The following is a 16464-nucleotide window of genomic DNA, read 5'->3' as shown; positions in this document are numbered from 1 at the left end:
AGTACACAGACACTTTTACACGTTAACCACGCCGGGATTTTACAGGATTTCTTATGAGTTTTTATAAAATTACTTTAACCAAGCCTGGTCAAATCAATCCTAACCTTGCCAGGATTTGACAATGACCTTTTAACCTTTTACAATATCCTTTTAAACTGATCTGATTCTTTTTGTATAAAATTACCTTTACCTTGGTGTTCAATCCACTCTCAACCTTAAAATTTTGAATATTTCCAATTTCGCAGTACTTTTATGAAAAAGGTGACTGCTTACCTTGTTTTAGATGCTCTGCAGAGAGGATGGAGACTGGACCGTTCCCCAACGCCCGTCAGCGTCGTGGCGAATCGGTACCAGTCAATTCAAATGCTACAGTTCTCTTTATGTATTCTCTATCATATGTTCACACAATTATAGCTGCAGTATAAAACAATTATTATTATTTGTTATTTACCCCCTTATAGTCTTTTTCTACTTTACAAACACATATGACATACACACATTAAAATTACAGCAAAATTTAACGGGACCTCCCGTATTAACTTTAAGGGACCTCCCTTACTAACTCTACCGGGACCTCCCGGACTAACTTTAACGGGACCTCCCGTATTAACTTTAAGGGACCTCCCTTACTAACTCTACCGGGACCTCCCGGTCTAACTTTAACGGGACCTCCCGTATTCACTTTAAGGGACCTCCCTTACTAACTCTAACTCTTTGACTTTATCCCAGTAAATTTAACAAAACACGCAAAACTGATATTCACCTTCTTCAACTCTCAATTTAGTAGTAGCCAAAATGCAGTTTTTAATGAAAAAGGTAACTGCTTACCTGTTAATTTCTTTTCTGCGCGCAGGAGTTGAGGTTGAAGTGTCCTTCAGTTTTTGATTCCTCGTCTCGGGCGAATCCGGGTGCCCCCTCCAATTGTTGGAAGTTGCCGGTATTTTAAAAATACCTACTTCCCCCCAGTCCGTCTATCCGCCCTTTAAATAAAACAGTTCGAGTTCGCGTTAAAGTTTAAAGCCAATTTAATAGTAAAGTCAAAGTGCTGAGCTCAGGATTACAGAACAGCCAATATCAAATCTGACATGTGGGCAGTCCAGCAATGTCTCACAAAGCTAAAATATGCATTTATATTCTTGATTCTGCAGGCCTCTCCTTCTGATATCGTTCAACCATTCTCCTCCAATCAGGGCGTGTTCACCAACCGTTCCTGGACAGAAAAGAAAATACAGCCCCATCCCATTCTTTTTCTTAGAGTGACCAAAAGTCTAGTCTAAAGTGACCTTCAAATTGCTACTACTTTTGCAGGGCTTCTTTTCTCCTACGTGCCTGTAAACAAAGGTTTCTCAGAGAGAGTTCGCATATACACACACACATTTTACTAAACAGATTCTGTTACATAGTGTACACTTTGTCTTTTCATAAGCATAGAACATTTCGTCTTCTCATAAGCACAGAACATCCAAAACACAAATTTAAAAGCATTTAGAAAAGTATTTTCTACAATATCTTTGCTCAAAAAAAGTATGTTCGACGGCCATTTTCCAAGGATAATTAGGATCCTTTAGGAGCTTTCCTTTTTTAATAAAATGCCTTTTGAATGACACAGATTTTTCTATGTAGGTAATGGCAGCAAGTACTGTGATCTTTCTGAGGTGTAACTGGACAGTAACGTTACATGGAACGACATTGAAAACTAAAAGCAAAACAGTAAGTGGCATTTTTTACTGTTAAATTTGTGTTTTTATTAATTGTTCAATTAATTTTTGCAACGATGCTTTGATGCATAAGTGTTAAATCCAGCTTCTCTAACGTTATGGTTTTCTGTCAGAACATTCCTAATAATTTCCTGGTCTGCTTGTACATTTCGTTTAGCTGTAAGTTACATTCAATAGCAAATGTTAATAATTCACTATGAGCATTTTATATTATATAGATGTGATTTGACCTATCTTTAATTAATCCAGTAATTTAAATGGTTAGTTTGATGCACGCGGGAATGTTGATCATATAAAGCAATCAAGTCTCTTTAGAAAATCTGGACTAAAATTTAAATGTATGTTCTTTTCATTAACTTTTTAAAGTGGCAGTTGCGTAGACAGGGGGATGGACAGAAATTTCTCAGCTTTTATTACAAATTGGGGTTTGGAATGACAAAGGGGTGAGTAAATGAAGACAGAATTATTCATTTTAGGTGAACTAACTCTTTAAAGGAGAAGTCCACTTCTAGAACAACAATTTACGGATAATGTACTCACCCCCTTGTCATCCAAGATGTTCATGCCTTTCTTTCTTCAGTCGTAAAGAAATTGTGTTTTTTGAGTAAAAACAATTCAGTGATATAGGACGATTTCGAAGTTTCGGTCCATTACGGAAGAAAATGCGGTCAGTGTTCAACATACCCAGACTGTCTTGAGCTAGAATACACAGAGCTCAGACAAGGCAGAGCAAGCTGAGCGCTTGACATTGAAAAGTATTTAAATTGTATTATTTTTACGAAAAACAAAAACAAAAAAAACATTGTTACGCTAAATAAGACCCTGCTTTCTCGTCTGGGATCGTTTACAACCGAATTTGTGATCGCCAATGCGTTTGAAGCCAAATTTAAACTGCATTTTGGAAGTTCAAACTCAGGGCACCATATCAGTCCGTTATATGAATAAGAAAAATGCTGAAATCTTTTCCTCAAAAAAACAAAAAACATTTCTTTATGTCTGAAGAAAGAAAGACATGAACATCTTGGATGACAAGGGGGTGAGTACATTATCTGTAAGTTGTTGTTCTGGAAGTGGACTTCTACATTAAGCTGACATTATAAAAAAAAAAAAAGTAACATCATAAGGCAACCATGTTGTTGCATTGAGTCATCTGCACCCGGGCCAAAAAGTGGCAGCATAGTGCCAAGGCCATGGTTAGTGGTTAACTAATGCCAACACTAGCTGATAGCTTGGTGTGTTATGGTATTTAATGCTCCTTAAGGTATTTTAGGTGTTCTAAAGGTAACTCTATAGATATTTCACTTTTACACTTTTGAGTTCTTAATGAATCTATACCATTTATTTTTTCAGATTGGGACCAATATGGCTGAGTACCTTCATTCAAAAGAGTGCATTGAATTTCCTTATGTTCTCATGCTTGGAGACAACCACTGCTTTCAAGCCTTTGCTATAATAAATGGCACAGCACTTGAGCAGGACGTTTGCTTTAAAGCATTCTACATCTTTGATGTGAACTACCCCAAGCAGTGTTCCCTGGTGTGGCAGTTTCTACAGACTGTGATGTATGGACTTCCTAAGGAGGACACACCGGCAGTAAGAGTTTTAACAAACGTGACTGCTTCGTATTCTGATTCAAACACGAACCCCTTGCGCAGGTTTCAATGTCATTCACTTGTTTATTAAGAATAAATCATAATACAAATAAATATGTACGTGTAGTTTTGTGCATGTTTATTTAGTTGTAATTCCCGCTTCAAAAGCACTTCTAATTAATAATAATATTAGTCAATTTAACAATATTCTTAATTTACTTTGATCATTCATGGCTACACAAATCATGCTTGTACTTTTATAAGTTTATTTAAAGATTAATTTGTGTAAGTAAAATATTTCTTACGGTTTTCGTAGCACAAATTGATTCATTTTTTTGAAACTGTCCAAAAATCGCTTTGACATCTGGGACGCAAAACAAACGTATTCCACCTTTGACCGCAAGATGTCATTAGAGTACAACGTGTTGAAAAGCTTCATTTTCCTATCACTACTAAAGAGTAGGAAAAAATGTATGTGTCCTTTCTTCTTTTTCTCCATAAGACGAACCACAGCTGACCGGCCATCGCTCCCTTTCTCTGTGTCAGACTTAGCTTTGTTTGTAGTCGTCTTCTAATAATGCCGCGAGTGTGGGTTGAGGGAGTGACGTCGTCTTAGGCTAATCCCTTCTAGCTCTGGCTACTGGGCACGAGACATCAATCTAACGTTATAACATTTTGTTTCGTCTAGTTTTCGTCGCCGAACATGAAGAGACATTTTAGCATAGTTTTTATTTTGTAAACCACATTTAGTCTCGTTTTTATTCGTCAACGATATTGCATTTTGCATTTTATTATAGTCATCGTCACATGACCAGCATTTTCGTTTAGTCTCGTCTCGTTTTCGTCACATGATAAAGGTTCATTGACAACGATATTTAGTCATAATTTTCGTTGATGAAAGCAACACTACTGACAAACAGTAATTATTATAACTGTGACCACACCGCTTCCTTGGATTCTGTGTACTATTGTACACCATGTAGGGTCTGGACCAATCAAACACACAATTGTTCATTAGAAGTAGGAAAAAATCACACACACCCTTTTCTTAGTCCCCAACTGTAGGCTCCGGCAAGTCTCACATGGCCCACAAGGCCCCGGTTGCTATAGTGACCAGGACACCTCTGCCAGACCATAAAAGCTTTACGACGCAAAAGAATGTGAATCGCAACTTCCCCAACCAACTCTCTCCTAAACAGACTGCAATAGTAACTGACTTCGTTCATTAATTCTTTAACAAACCTTCCTACGAGTGAACACACCAATCCCCAAGTCAGTGTGTATTTCATTGTGGTTTGGGTATCTTGTCTTTTGGTGTAATGTTTTTATGCATGTGTTACTATAGATGTGGATGGATGTGTTGTGCGGTGTAACCACATGGTCATGTTTGGTATCTCTGAATTCGTATTTTGATGGCCTAAAGGATGATGTATATTATATGTCAATACACATGCAACATATTACAGTTGCATGAATCCCTAGTAGATATGAATGAGTACCCACATGCTCTCAGGAAAAGGGTCATAAAAAAGCCCCCTTTCTATCCAAACCTCCCGCTTGGAATTTCAGCCTCTCTCATTGGTCAAACCCAGGCTGGGGGGGCGTCATTCTTCAAGTCTTTAAAGGGCTCTCCCACAGTTCCGCCCTCGCTCTTCTCGGACTCTTCTCTCTTCTCTTGGACTGAAAACACGTCACCCGCGCCTCCCCCAGATCCATGGGGGGGGGGGGGGTGCTCACCCTGCAATCATGAGGCCTACAAACCCTTCTTCGAAGCCATGTGGTCTCCAAGGACACTCAAGGAACTGAAAAGGACTCTCTGAACTGAACACATACGGAACCAATGCACAACAACAAGAGCTTGCAAGTATCTGTCCTTTCTAACGTAGATAGCTGCGTTTAAGGCGTTTATAAAAACGATTTCAGGTTGTTCAGAACCGTTTCATACCTGTCCAATGCAACTCACTTTCTGTCTCTCTCTCACCCTCTCTCTCTTACTCTCTCTCTCACGCGTTCTCTGTCTATTTGTGTTTTATGTATGTTTGTCTATGTGCGATCGTTTGTAAATAGTCTAGTTTAATAAACAACCATATATTCACATATAATGATTCTCTGTGCTGAATGCTTACATTACAACAGTCACTTAAACTGTGTCGATCTCATATTGCTACCCCTTTTGCCCTATTTTGTTCAAATTGTTTTAACTCCGTTCTGATAAGTAAAACACGTTCTCGTGACGACGGGCCAACGTCAGAGTAATGAGTATCACTGAACAATTTGCTGGACAAAGAAACCAGTCGATATCATTATTACTGTTACTGATCAGAAACTGGAAATTGCGTATATTTAATGACGATTATTATACACAATTTCCTGTGAGTTAAACTACTTTCCCTGACTGAAATGTATGTTTTAAATAACTCATTTCATCCTATTCATTGGTCACAAGGACCTGGTGGAGATTTACTGTATACATGTGATGAGAGAAACATAGTCTCATACTTGTACACACATATTGATTAATTCGAAATTCTTTGAGCTAATGACATTCTCTACAACCGTTACTTCTAAATACTTCGACTGCAGTTACATTACAATCATTTTTCTCACATGGTATCTTGATTCTCATGCATATAAATGTTTGTGCACGTTATGAAATGTTTTCATATTTTAAATACATATTTTCTTGGAAGTAAATATGACTTCAGTCAGTTTGATGCACTTTTTCATTATTAATTCTAAATATATTTTTCTTCTACACTACAGTTACATTGCAACTAATGTTTCTTACAGATGACTCTTTAATATCTCAGGATCTATGGAGGTGTAGGATCTACAGCAATCTACAGCAACTATAAAAAAAATGGAATCTGAGAGTGACCTAAAAATCTTTGAAGATAAAATTCAAGATGTCGATAATCGGTTGATCTGCGTAAATTATGACATAAATATGTATATATGTATTTGTGTGTGTGTGTGTGTGTGTGTGTGTGTGTGTCCATCTATCTTTTTCTAGCGTTATTTCAATCATCACATTTAGGTCCAGCAACTGTCCAGAATCGGTGGGTCTACAATAAGAGACTGTGTGAACAAAGTAATGAACAGGTATTTTTCTTGAATTGTTGACTTTTGTATTGCGGCATAACCATAATGATAACCAACCATAATTAACCTAACCATTTATATTACTTGAATTTAATCTGTCACGCATCACTTTTTCTGAAGTTTTAATAAGTCCGTACTGGCTCAGACAGTCAGCCAGACTGAAAACAAGAAATCAAAACTTGATTTCAGTGTAAACCATGAATGACATTCATTACTTGTCACCAAAGCACTTGTTTCACGAGCGATGAGTAGTTTTGAAAGTTTGTTTTAACATTGCATGCAACTGCTACGCTGCACTATACTATTAATTGTGATTTATTGACCTTATTTGGATATTTTTTCTAAGGTTAAGTAATCTTTTATTTTTTTTTCACAGAGTGATGTCCAATGCTTTAATGGCCAAATTCAAATTGAGGGGTGGTGGCCAGCTTGAAAAAAAGCCATTTAAAGCCTCACCTTTGTATCATTTAATTCAAGGTAATTTGGGGCATATGCTGTATTTTTCAATTTTTTTTTTACTCATCTAGCACACTTTTAATCTTTTTTTTTTACTTTTCATTCATGAAATGGGTGCAAATTCTTGTTCGTTTTATTCTTTTAATTTAGTTATAGGACCATAAAAACCTCTTTAAAATAATTGAATGTCATTTTTTCCTACTTTTTATTTTGTTTATTACTATTAATGTAATATTCTCTTTCCTTAGATGCTGTGAAGAGGTGGAACCCTAATTCAACGGAATCGGAAATTGATGGCGCAATGGCTGAACATCTAAAACATGCTCCAGGAAGAGCGGGGGGTGGGGGTTATAAAAAATAAGTTTTCGGGTGAAAAAGATGTGGGAGATATTTGTGACAGCTCAATTCCTTAAATTTAGTTATGAAACTGAACATGTTAATTTTTCCTGTTTCCCAGGTGAATTTGTATTAAAACCATAAAATAAATGTGATAAATAAATTGTGACTTTATTTCATCCCGTTATCTTTGATCATTTGTAATGAACTACTAAAATGTTAATAATTTAACACTTTATTTTACAGTGACCTTGTGAAATGTAGTTACTGTAATAACTATAAATTATGCATAATTGCATGTATCAAACCTTAACCTTATATTCAGATGCAGTTAATTATATTAAGTACTTAAATGTATAAGTAAAGTAATGTGTTTGATCTACACGTGATTATAACGTGTTCTATCTAGACGTTTCGGTATGACTGGGCCGATTTTGGCCCTTTTTAGAACCTTTGTCAAGTTTAGATGTGTAAACGTCAAAATCGCCTGTTTACGATTTAACACAATTAGTGTATGATTATTTTATATGCAGGCTTATATGCCTACACTTATGCATAAACACACCATATAAACATCCAGAAGAAGGCTAATTCTGACGTCCAGGGACACGCTGAAGAGACGTGGAATTCACGGCCAGAAAAGACGTCGGTTCAACTTTCATTTTGGAACTATTTTTCAACCATGACGGGACGTGTCGGACGGACGTCTTTTCAACGGTCATTACACGTCCAAATGTTTGCTGGGAATGTTAGGCTTACAGTGGATAGAACAAAGAAATAAAAACAATGTAGTAATTGCATCTGATAGTCTCTCTGCTCTCAATAGTATACAATCTGGGAAATCATGCAGACTTGATATTTTAAATAAAATATACCAAGCTATATATAGGTTACATAATAAAGGTTTTAATGTATAATTTGTCTGGGTTCCTGCACATGTTGGTGTGAAAGGAAATGAAGAAGTTGATGTATTGGCAAAACAGTCTCTTAAATGTGACCATGGACCACAAAACCAGTAATAAGGTTAAATTTTACAAAACTGAGATGTATACATCATATGAAAGCTAAATAAATAATCTTTCTATTGATGTATGGTTTGTTAGGATAGGACAATATTTGTCTGAGATACATCTATTTGAAAATCTGGAATCTGAGGGTGCAAAAAAAATCTAAATACTGAGAAAATCACCTTTAAAGTTCTCCAAATTAAGTTCTTAACAATGCATATAACTAATCAAAAATTACATTTTGATATATTTATAGTAGGAATTTTGCAAAAAAAAATCTTCATGGAACATGATCTTTTCTCAATTTCCTAATGATTTCTGGCATAAAAGAAAAATCATAATTTTGACCCATACAATGTATTTTTGGCTATACAAATATACCCCAGCGACTTAAGACTGGTTTTGAGGTCCAGGGTCACAAATCACAAACAGTAGACTTGGAAATTGCATTAAGTAAAGCTGAAGTTAAAGCAATAATTAAAGTTCATCCACAAAGGAAATGGCAGGAATATTGGGATATTAATGACACAGGAAGACATCTGTATAACATTCAAAGGATAGTTGGAGGGGGAAGAGATTTGGGTAGAAACCAAAGGGAAGAAACGGTCATAACCCGTATTAGAATAGGACATAAAGGACTCACTTCATATAATAGGTAAACATACAAATGGATTATGTATACATTGTAATCAACTTGAATCTGTACAGCATGTGATAGTGGAATGTCATGCATATGGAAATGAAAGGAAATTATTAAGAGATGCATGTAAAAAATATAAAGTCAAATTTCAATTGGAAAATATACTTGGAGCATCACTTAAGAAAATATATGTACAGTTTATCACATTCCTGAAAGAGACGGATCTGTTTAAGAGAATATAAAGTATTTTTTATTTTTTTATACCGGTATGTAGTTTGTCTGCCAATCTCTTGTTCCACACTCCAGTCCAGTTGGTGGCGGTAAAGCACCTATCAGTTGGTTTGCCAACCGCCATAAACGCTTCAGAAGAAGAAGACGTCACAAGGCTGCGCTACGCTCCTGTTATTCGGCTGAAGAAAGGTGTGTGCTTTTAATCATTCAAAGTGTTAAATAAATGCGATCATTATTGTTTATCATTTATTTGCTTTATGTAGTGATTGTAATTAAGGTTTAAGATTGTAAATGTGCGGATAAAGCTCGTCCACACATGAGTAACAGGAAAAGTGCGTCTCATTTGTCTTCCTGTATCTTGCAGCAGTTTATCATGAACATCAGTTCTGTCACTAGCAATGTGTAACGACAACTTTTAGGATTGCAATTATTGCGAATGTTTCTTTTTTTGTTTTTGTTGTGAAAAAAAAAAAAACTACAAAAGTAAATTTAAAAATGTGTAATCAATTAAATGTAATATGCTATTAAATGTTAATCAAAACTGGATGATAAGTTAAAGTTTCCAGTGTTTTAAGTGTCTGTGCACTGACTAATAAATGAGGGCTGATTGACAATTTGTTCTTTTTCTTCTCTTTTTTTATTTCTTAATTATTCTCATCTTAAACAGGACAGTTTCCCATCACAGGAAAAAAAAAATCCTCCAGGTGGAGTAATTGTTATAAAGATGGAGTTTATTAAAGAGGAGAGTGAAGACATGAGGATTGAAGAAACATTCAGAGTCAAAGATACTGAGACACAAACAGGTTGGTTTTCATTCTCAAAGCTGGACTATCCTATGGACTTTCCTGTACATTTTCTCAATTCATTTGTCTTTGGCAGGTGTTTTTCTACTTTGTTTGCCCTCCTGCAGCTTTCTTTTTTGAAAAGGCCATTTCAAAAGGCAAAAACAGCATTTAAAGAATTGACTCGTTTAATATTTAAAGGTTAATGTTCACTGCTAGGATTGAGTAACATTTTTCATATGAAACAGTTGTGTGCATGTGGTCAAACTTGCTCTGATGTAATGATGACGTATGCCCAATAAAGTGTTTTATTGTCCGCATCAAATTACATTTACAAAAGTAATGTGATTTTATTTTGTGACAATAAAATATATACTTAGCACTCTTTTAGAAACAAAAACAATGTTTTCCGTTAGATTACATTATGTAGCACCATGATATCGATTTTTGATTTATTGACATGATAATCGTTACTAGTTTTTCTCAGTTGATTTGGTACATTTCTCAAATCATCCTTGACATTTGCAAAACAGCAAAAGCCAATCTCTTGCTTAAAATCCCTAGTTTATCTCTCAAAAATAAATATCTGTGCCATCAGAATGAAAAGTCCTTGTGTCATTGTGTACAGATAAGACAAATCGGTTAGTCATGTTGTCTGTATAACAGTGTACTCTGTAGGGACGTTCTGATGTAAACTATGGTTAAAGTCTGGATGACCATTAGGTTTTCTGAATTCCTACAACAAATATTTTTGAAACCATCACTCGTTTTCTCAAAACCTTAAACACAAATACAAATGTTCAAACTAATTTCACAGAGCTTTCACCTGACTCTTCTGGCAAAATCAACCAATACCTTAAAAAAACATTTCACCTGCGATGCAGCGTGGAAAGAATCGCAAAGGAAATGTATAGAAATGTGCTTGACATATTATGACAACTTGTTCAACCACTTTGCATGCAAAGACTTATGCTATGAACCAATGCCTAAATGTTGAGAGGGGTGAGACTATTCAACGGAGACCCATTATAATACATTTTGATCAACATAAGCAATTGAAAATGTAGGAAACAGCAGATAATTGTACATAATCATTTGCTTGGATGTAGCAAAGCATTTTCATCTTGTTTAAAGAAATGACAAACTGCTTTTTTGATGTGTACAACGATGTGAAGATTGAACAAGTAGTTTTGAGAATTTCGATTCTGATCTGAACAATGTACCAAAGAAAAACTGTAAATTGAACCGTGAAACCAGTGACGATTCCTACCCCTCCAGTACAGTACGTCATACTCTGAGGCCAAATGCTCTTAGCGAGATAGAAGGCAAACTCACCATAAAAGTAATGCTGGTGTAGACAAAGTTATCATACTAGTGGCAAAACTTGTAAAGAGCATTTATAAGCACCTTAAATACTGAGGCGGCTGATTAACTGCTGTGCGTCCCAGTCCAGCATGAGTCAGGTGGAGCAGTCAGCTGCTTATTTACATGCTTCACTTTCAAATGATAAGCCAAATGTGAGGCTGGTGAGTGATAGGCCAATGTTTTTATTTCTTGTCTGATATACTGGAATTAGTCACTGCCTTTTTGGTATCCAATTGACTCAGCATGAGCCAAATTAGAGATAAAAAAATAATAATTTGCTTCTGTTGTTCAAAAATTACAAGCCTAAACTTGACTGCAAATTTGAGCTGCTGGCACTAGAAGGTTTGAGTTAGAGACTTGAAACTTGCTGTGGTTCGTGTTGAGTTTGTCCTCTATCTGTGTGCCAAATTTCACAATGATCTTGCAAGCGGTTCTACAGGCAGCCATAGACTAGAGTGCAATCTTAATAGTATTTGAGCCATCCTAAGTAAATGAGGAGTTAGCAATATTGAGGTTTTCTTAGATTACATGCAACATCTCTTGCAGTTGCTTAGTGGATGTAGAATATTGTTTATTTGACAAATGTTTTGATGCCTGTTATTTTGTGCCATTAAACTGGGGTTAACTTTTATTTGTCTTTTTCACTTTAGACTTAATGGCACTGAAAGTGGAGAGTCAAGTACTGAATGAAATGGAAGAGAATTATGGTTTCATTAATGGAGAAAAAACCTTTAGTTGTTCACAGACTGAAAAGATTTACTCAATAAAAAGAGCTCTAAAGACAGAAGATAAGCCGTACACATGGCGTTTCACACAACCTGGAAACCTTGATGGCCACATGAGCGTTCACACTAGAGAGAAACCTTATGCCTGCCAACAATGTGGAAAGCATTTCAGTCAGAAAGGAAGTCTTAAAATACATGTTTTAATGCACACTGGAGAGAAGCCTTTCACCTGCCAACAGTGTGGAAGAAGTTTTAACCGGAAGGGAAACCTCCATTTCCACATGAGAGTTCACACTGGAGAGAGACTTCTCACCTGCCAACAGTGTGGAGTAAGTTTCACTCAAAAAGAAAGCTTTAACAAACACATGAGAATTCACTCTGGAGATCACCCTTTCAAATGTGATCAGTGTGGAATAAGTTTTGATCAACAAGAAAACCTTAAAGTCCACATGAGAACTCACAGAGAGAAACCCTACACATGCTCTGAGTGTGGAAAGAGTTTCTGTCAAAAACGGCGCTTTGAAGACCACATGAGAATTCATTTTGGAGAGCAACCCTACACATGCCCTCAGTGCGGAAAGGGGTTCAATAATAAACGACGCTTAGAAGAGCACATGAGAGTTCACACAGGAGAGAAGCCTTTCACCTGCCAGCATTGTGGAAGAAGTTTCAACCAAAAAGGAAACCTAAACAGCCACATGAGAGTTCACTCTGGAGAGAAACCATTTATATGTGGTCACTGTGGAAAGAGTTTCAGATATAAAGCATCCCTTAAATGCCACATTGATTTGTCACATGTCAAAGAATGAAAAAGTCTTTGTAGGCTGTGCTGGTGATAGTGAAAAAGAATAAATTGAGAAGGGGAGGAATTTAAAATTATAGTGCAATTGAAAGAGGAGTTGAAACGAGCAGATGAGATGAGATCAAGTGTGTGAAAGTACTTGAAGATGGAGCATTGGCGGTAATATTTATTAGTAAAGAACAGAGGAATAAAGTGATAACAGTGAAAATTGTAAGCGAGCAATGATTCTAAGTTGCTATCAAATATGTAATAAAATCTGGGTTTCTGAAGTAATGACTGGGTTCCCATTAAGTGTAAATATGAGAATACAGGAGGAGATGTAATAGAAGCCAAACGCTTACAAATGACTACAGAGCATTGAGCTCTTTCTTCCTGTCAGTTTGTCTCTCATGTTTATCTTAAGACTAAGCCATGCCATCTTGCCAACATGGGTCATTTTTCATCAGGAAGGTTTAGTAAAGTATCACCACATCAGAGAAACTCATGCTGCACCAGAGCTACATGACTGAATGACTAAATAACCTCTGCTCCTGCAATTTATATAAGGACGGCCATGATGTATTCATATTTCAGAAAACGTTTGTATAAAGAGAATAAACCGGTTTTATAAGTGAAGCTGGGAAAGCTGTTTTTAAATTGTATTCATTATCTGCTGAGATCTTCATGTATTTAATAGTCGTATATTTTTGCAGTTAATTTAAGTGTTACTTTTAACACTAAGTAGTACAGATTATATAAACAGTAATGTTCATTTTATCAAGCTATCCAAATGGCGGATTGTGGCTTGGTTTTACTTGGACCATGAGACAATGGAGGCACCATTTTATCATTTCTAGATAAATTGAGTAGCACGTGAAAACAATGAAGCAGTTCACACCACAAGTGCTCATGGTCAGTATTGTACTGATCTATCAGCGTTACATTCTCTAGTATTTTAATCTAGAGCCAAACATGCTTTATGGAAGCCCTTCCTGTGTGCGTTACTTCTCCATAAAGACACTAAGCACAATACATTGATTATAGTGAGGTAAACTACAATACGATTGAATACATTAAGTCACGTTTTCCAATCAATCATTTTATACAATATGATGAATAGTTCTTATTTCTAAAGTAGAATACAGTGATTCAGATATTGTGTAAGAGTTAAAGAATTTCTAACCAGACATCAAGTGGTATGATGGGGTGATGTGTTTTCAACCATTTTCATTGGCTAAATGGGGATTTTGCTACCTTGAAATGTATACTTTTGGCTTTAAAAACTCCTTTGTCTCTTTGCTCACAGTCAGCTGTGTGTAAACCAGATCATTTTCTGCAGAAAATTAAAGCAAGTGAAAGACAACTTCTGTTTGGCTTTTCATTCTCAGTCTTCACGATTATTTTATTACTTTAATAAGAAAATCTAAAACACTGCAATCGGCAGCAACATTCCCTTCATATTACTGATAAAAAACATTTTTTAAATTTAAATTCAATTAATATTTGATTGTTAAAAATGCAAGTGCAATTATTGTCACCAAAGCTAACCCACCCAGCAACAGACATCATTTGGACGTCTTTTTTTGGGCTAAATCATGTTGGCCTGTCATTGACTACTTTAATCTAAAATTGACATTAAAAATTAGTCATTATTTGGTTCATCGGATTTAGTCCAAATGTAGCTTAAAAATTGATGTTGAAAATTGGTCTTTGTTAGGTCCGTCTGATTTTTGTCCAAACTTATATTTTAAAGACGTAATTTGGATGTCGGTTTTTTTTTTTGTGCTAAATCAAGTTAGCCTGTAATTGACTTCTTTTAGCCCATAAATTAATGTAATACTAAATTAGTAAATTAATTCCAGTGCCCGGCTCAGGCCACACTTGGCCCAAACTCCCCCGTCGCAAACTCTGCCATTTGGCCCTACGTCAACGTAAACAAATTTCTGGTCCACAACCTACTAAAGCCATTAGAGCAATTGAATTGAAGCTTTTGTAATTGTAGTAATGGGACCCTGAATTTGGAGGAGGATAGATGCTGACATGCTTGCCATCTAAGGCACCGATGCAATGTATTTAGTTCCACCTCTCCTCAAATCTGGAGATGAGTTTCCACTCCTCTTCTGTGGATGGTACTTTAAGGTAATCTTGCTGTAATGCCTTTTAAAGAGCCTCACAGGTTTCGACTACAATCCTGGAAATACTGTGCCTACTAACCCGAAATGTGTATTCGAGAGAGGAGAAGGTCTGTCCTGTGGCCAAGTACCTCAGCGTTACTCCTCACTGTGTCTTGCCTTTTTAATGAAATTGTCCTCAAATTCTGAACTTGTTCCTTGACATGATGTTGTATATATGTTTGTGCCATCAGATAGGGCAGTAACGGTTTTCAAATAAAATTATTCTATTTTTATTTTGTCCCCCTCGTAATGATATGAGGTGGCTTTTTTAGTGGACCTATTTGCAACACACTTGCAACGAATCGGTGCTGGCTGTGTCTATTTCCGTGTGTGAGTGTGGTTGCCAGCTGTGGGGTTAGTCAGACGGCAATTCTTCCAATTATCTTCTATCCTAAAACAACAAAACGAAAACATGCAGTAGTATTATTTTTTTCATTTCTAGGACTATAGTTTTTCCATTGAAAAATGACTGTTGAGACTGTTGGATTTAGACCAGGCGTAAATTTAGTGTAAATGAACATATCCGTCCCAAATGAGCTTTTTTGCCGCATTGGCGTCTCTGTGTGTAATTTACCACATGAAAATTAAATACTTGAGTTCAGTTTCTGTACATGTACATTTAATCATTTCACCTTCACATGCTAACGTTCACATATGCTAATGGTCAGCGGCTGTACACGACGGACAACTTCGGAAAACATTTTGTGAACTTTTTAGCACCAGATACACAGTGATTACGGTAGCTAATGTCAACAAATATAAAAATTAGTGGTGGGCATAGATTAATTTTTTTAATCTAGATTAATCTAGATTAAATCTTGAAATTAATCTAGATTAATCTAGATTAAAATGGCTAATTTGAATTCTGCTGAAGGCATTCAGAATATGTGTGCTACCCAAATAATGACTAAAAGTAAGTCTTCGAGAACGGGCCAGGTGGCGCATTAGATCAGGCGCTCATCTCCTGTTTCCAAAATGCATCACAAACTGCTTGACAATTGCATTTACAACATAATTACCTATACAAACTTGTGTAACCAAGTACTTCTGCGCAAAAGGCTGCACGACGTGTGCGTTCCCGTAAAATACACAGGCGCGCGGGTATATGGATAGCCTATCTGCGTGCATAGTCTTCCAATAAACTGCGTTGATTTTAGAAGCGTCAATTCAGTTGTTGCATATAGTTTAATGTCTTTATTTCCGGATTATCAAAGTAAATTATAACTCAAATTTGAGATTTTACTGGGGCACAGCAGAATTTCACTGGGGCACGTGCCCCAGTAAAAAGGGTCTAGCAACGCACGCACCTGCCCTGAAGCGGCTTCATAACTGCATCCATGTCTGCGCGTCTCATTTGATGTGGTAATTTCACAGAAGTTGAAGACTCGTTCTCGCCCCCTACAGTGCAATTCGACTAGATATACGTCATCCGCGCTCAAATTTCAAAGTGAAAGTCATCATATCTTGCGTAGTTTAGACCCAGCTCCCAACCCAACTTTGAGAATAGATTAATGGCGATATTTTTTTTATCGCGCGATATGAGTCTCACGTTAAC

General features: G+C 36.4%; 1 protein-coding gene across 1 annotated transcript; it reads left to right on the top strand.

Annotated features, from left to right (window-relative positions):
• The first annotated feature begins 9222 nt into the window (after window positions 1-9222).
• LOC141283623 (uncharacterized) lies at window positions 9223-14098 on the top strand. The gene is made up of 3 exons (XM_073816930.1): window positions 9223-9271; window positions 9750-9885; window positions 11880-14098. The coding sequence occupies exons 2-3, from the start codon at window positions 9807-9809 to the stop codon at window positions 12761-12763; spliced, it is 963 nt and encodes a 320-aa protein (XP_073673031.1). The 5' UTR covers window positions 9223-9271; window positions 9750-9806; the 3' UTR covers window positions 12764-14098.
• The last annotated feature ends 2366 nt before the right edge of the window (window positions 14099-16464 follow it).

This window comes from Garra rufa, chromosome 13, assembly GCF_049309525.1.
Source record: "Garra rufa chromosome 13, GarRuf1.0, whole genome shotgun sequence".
Classification (NCBI taxonomy): Eukaryota; Metazoa; Chordata; class Actinopteri; order Cypriniformes; family Cyprinidae; genus Garra; species Garra rufa.
This window is presented reverse-complemented; position numbering and strand designations above follow the sequence as displayed.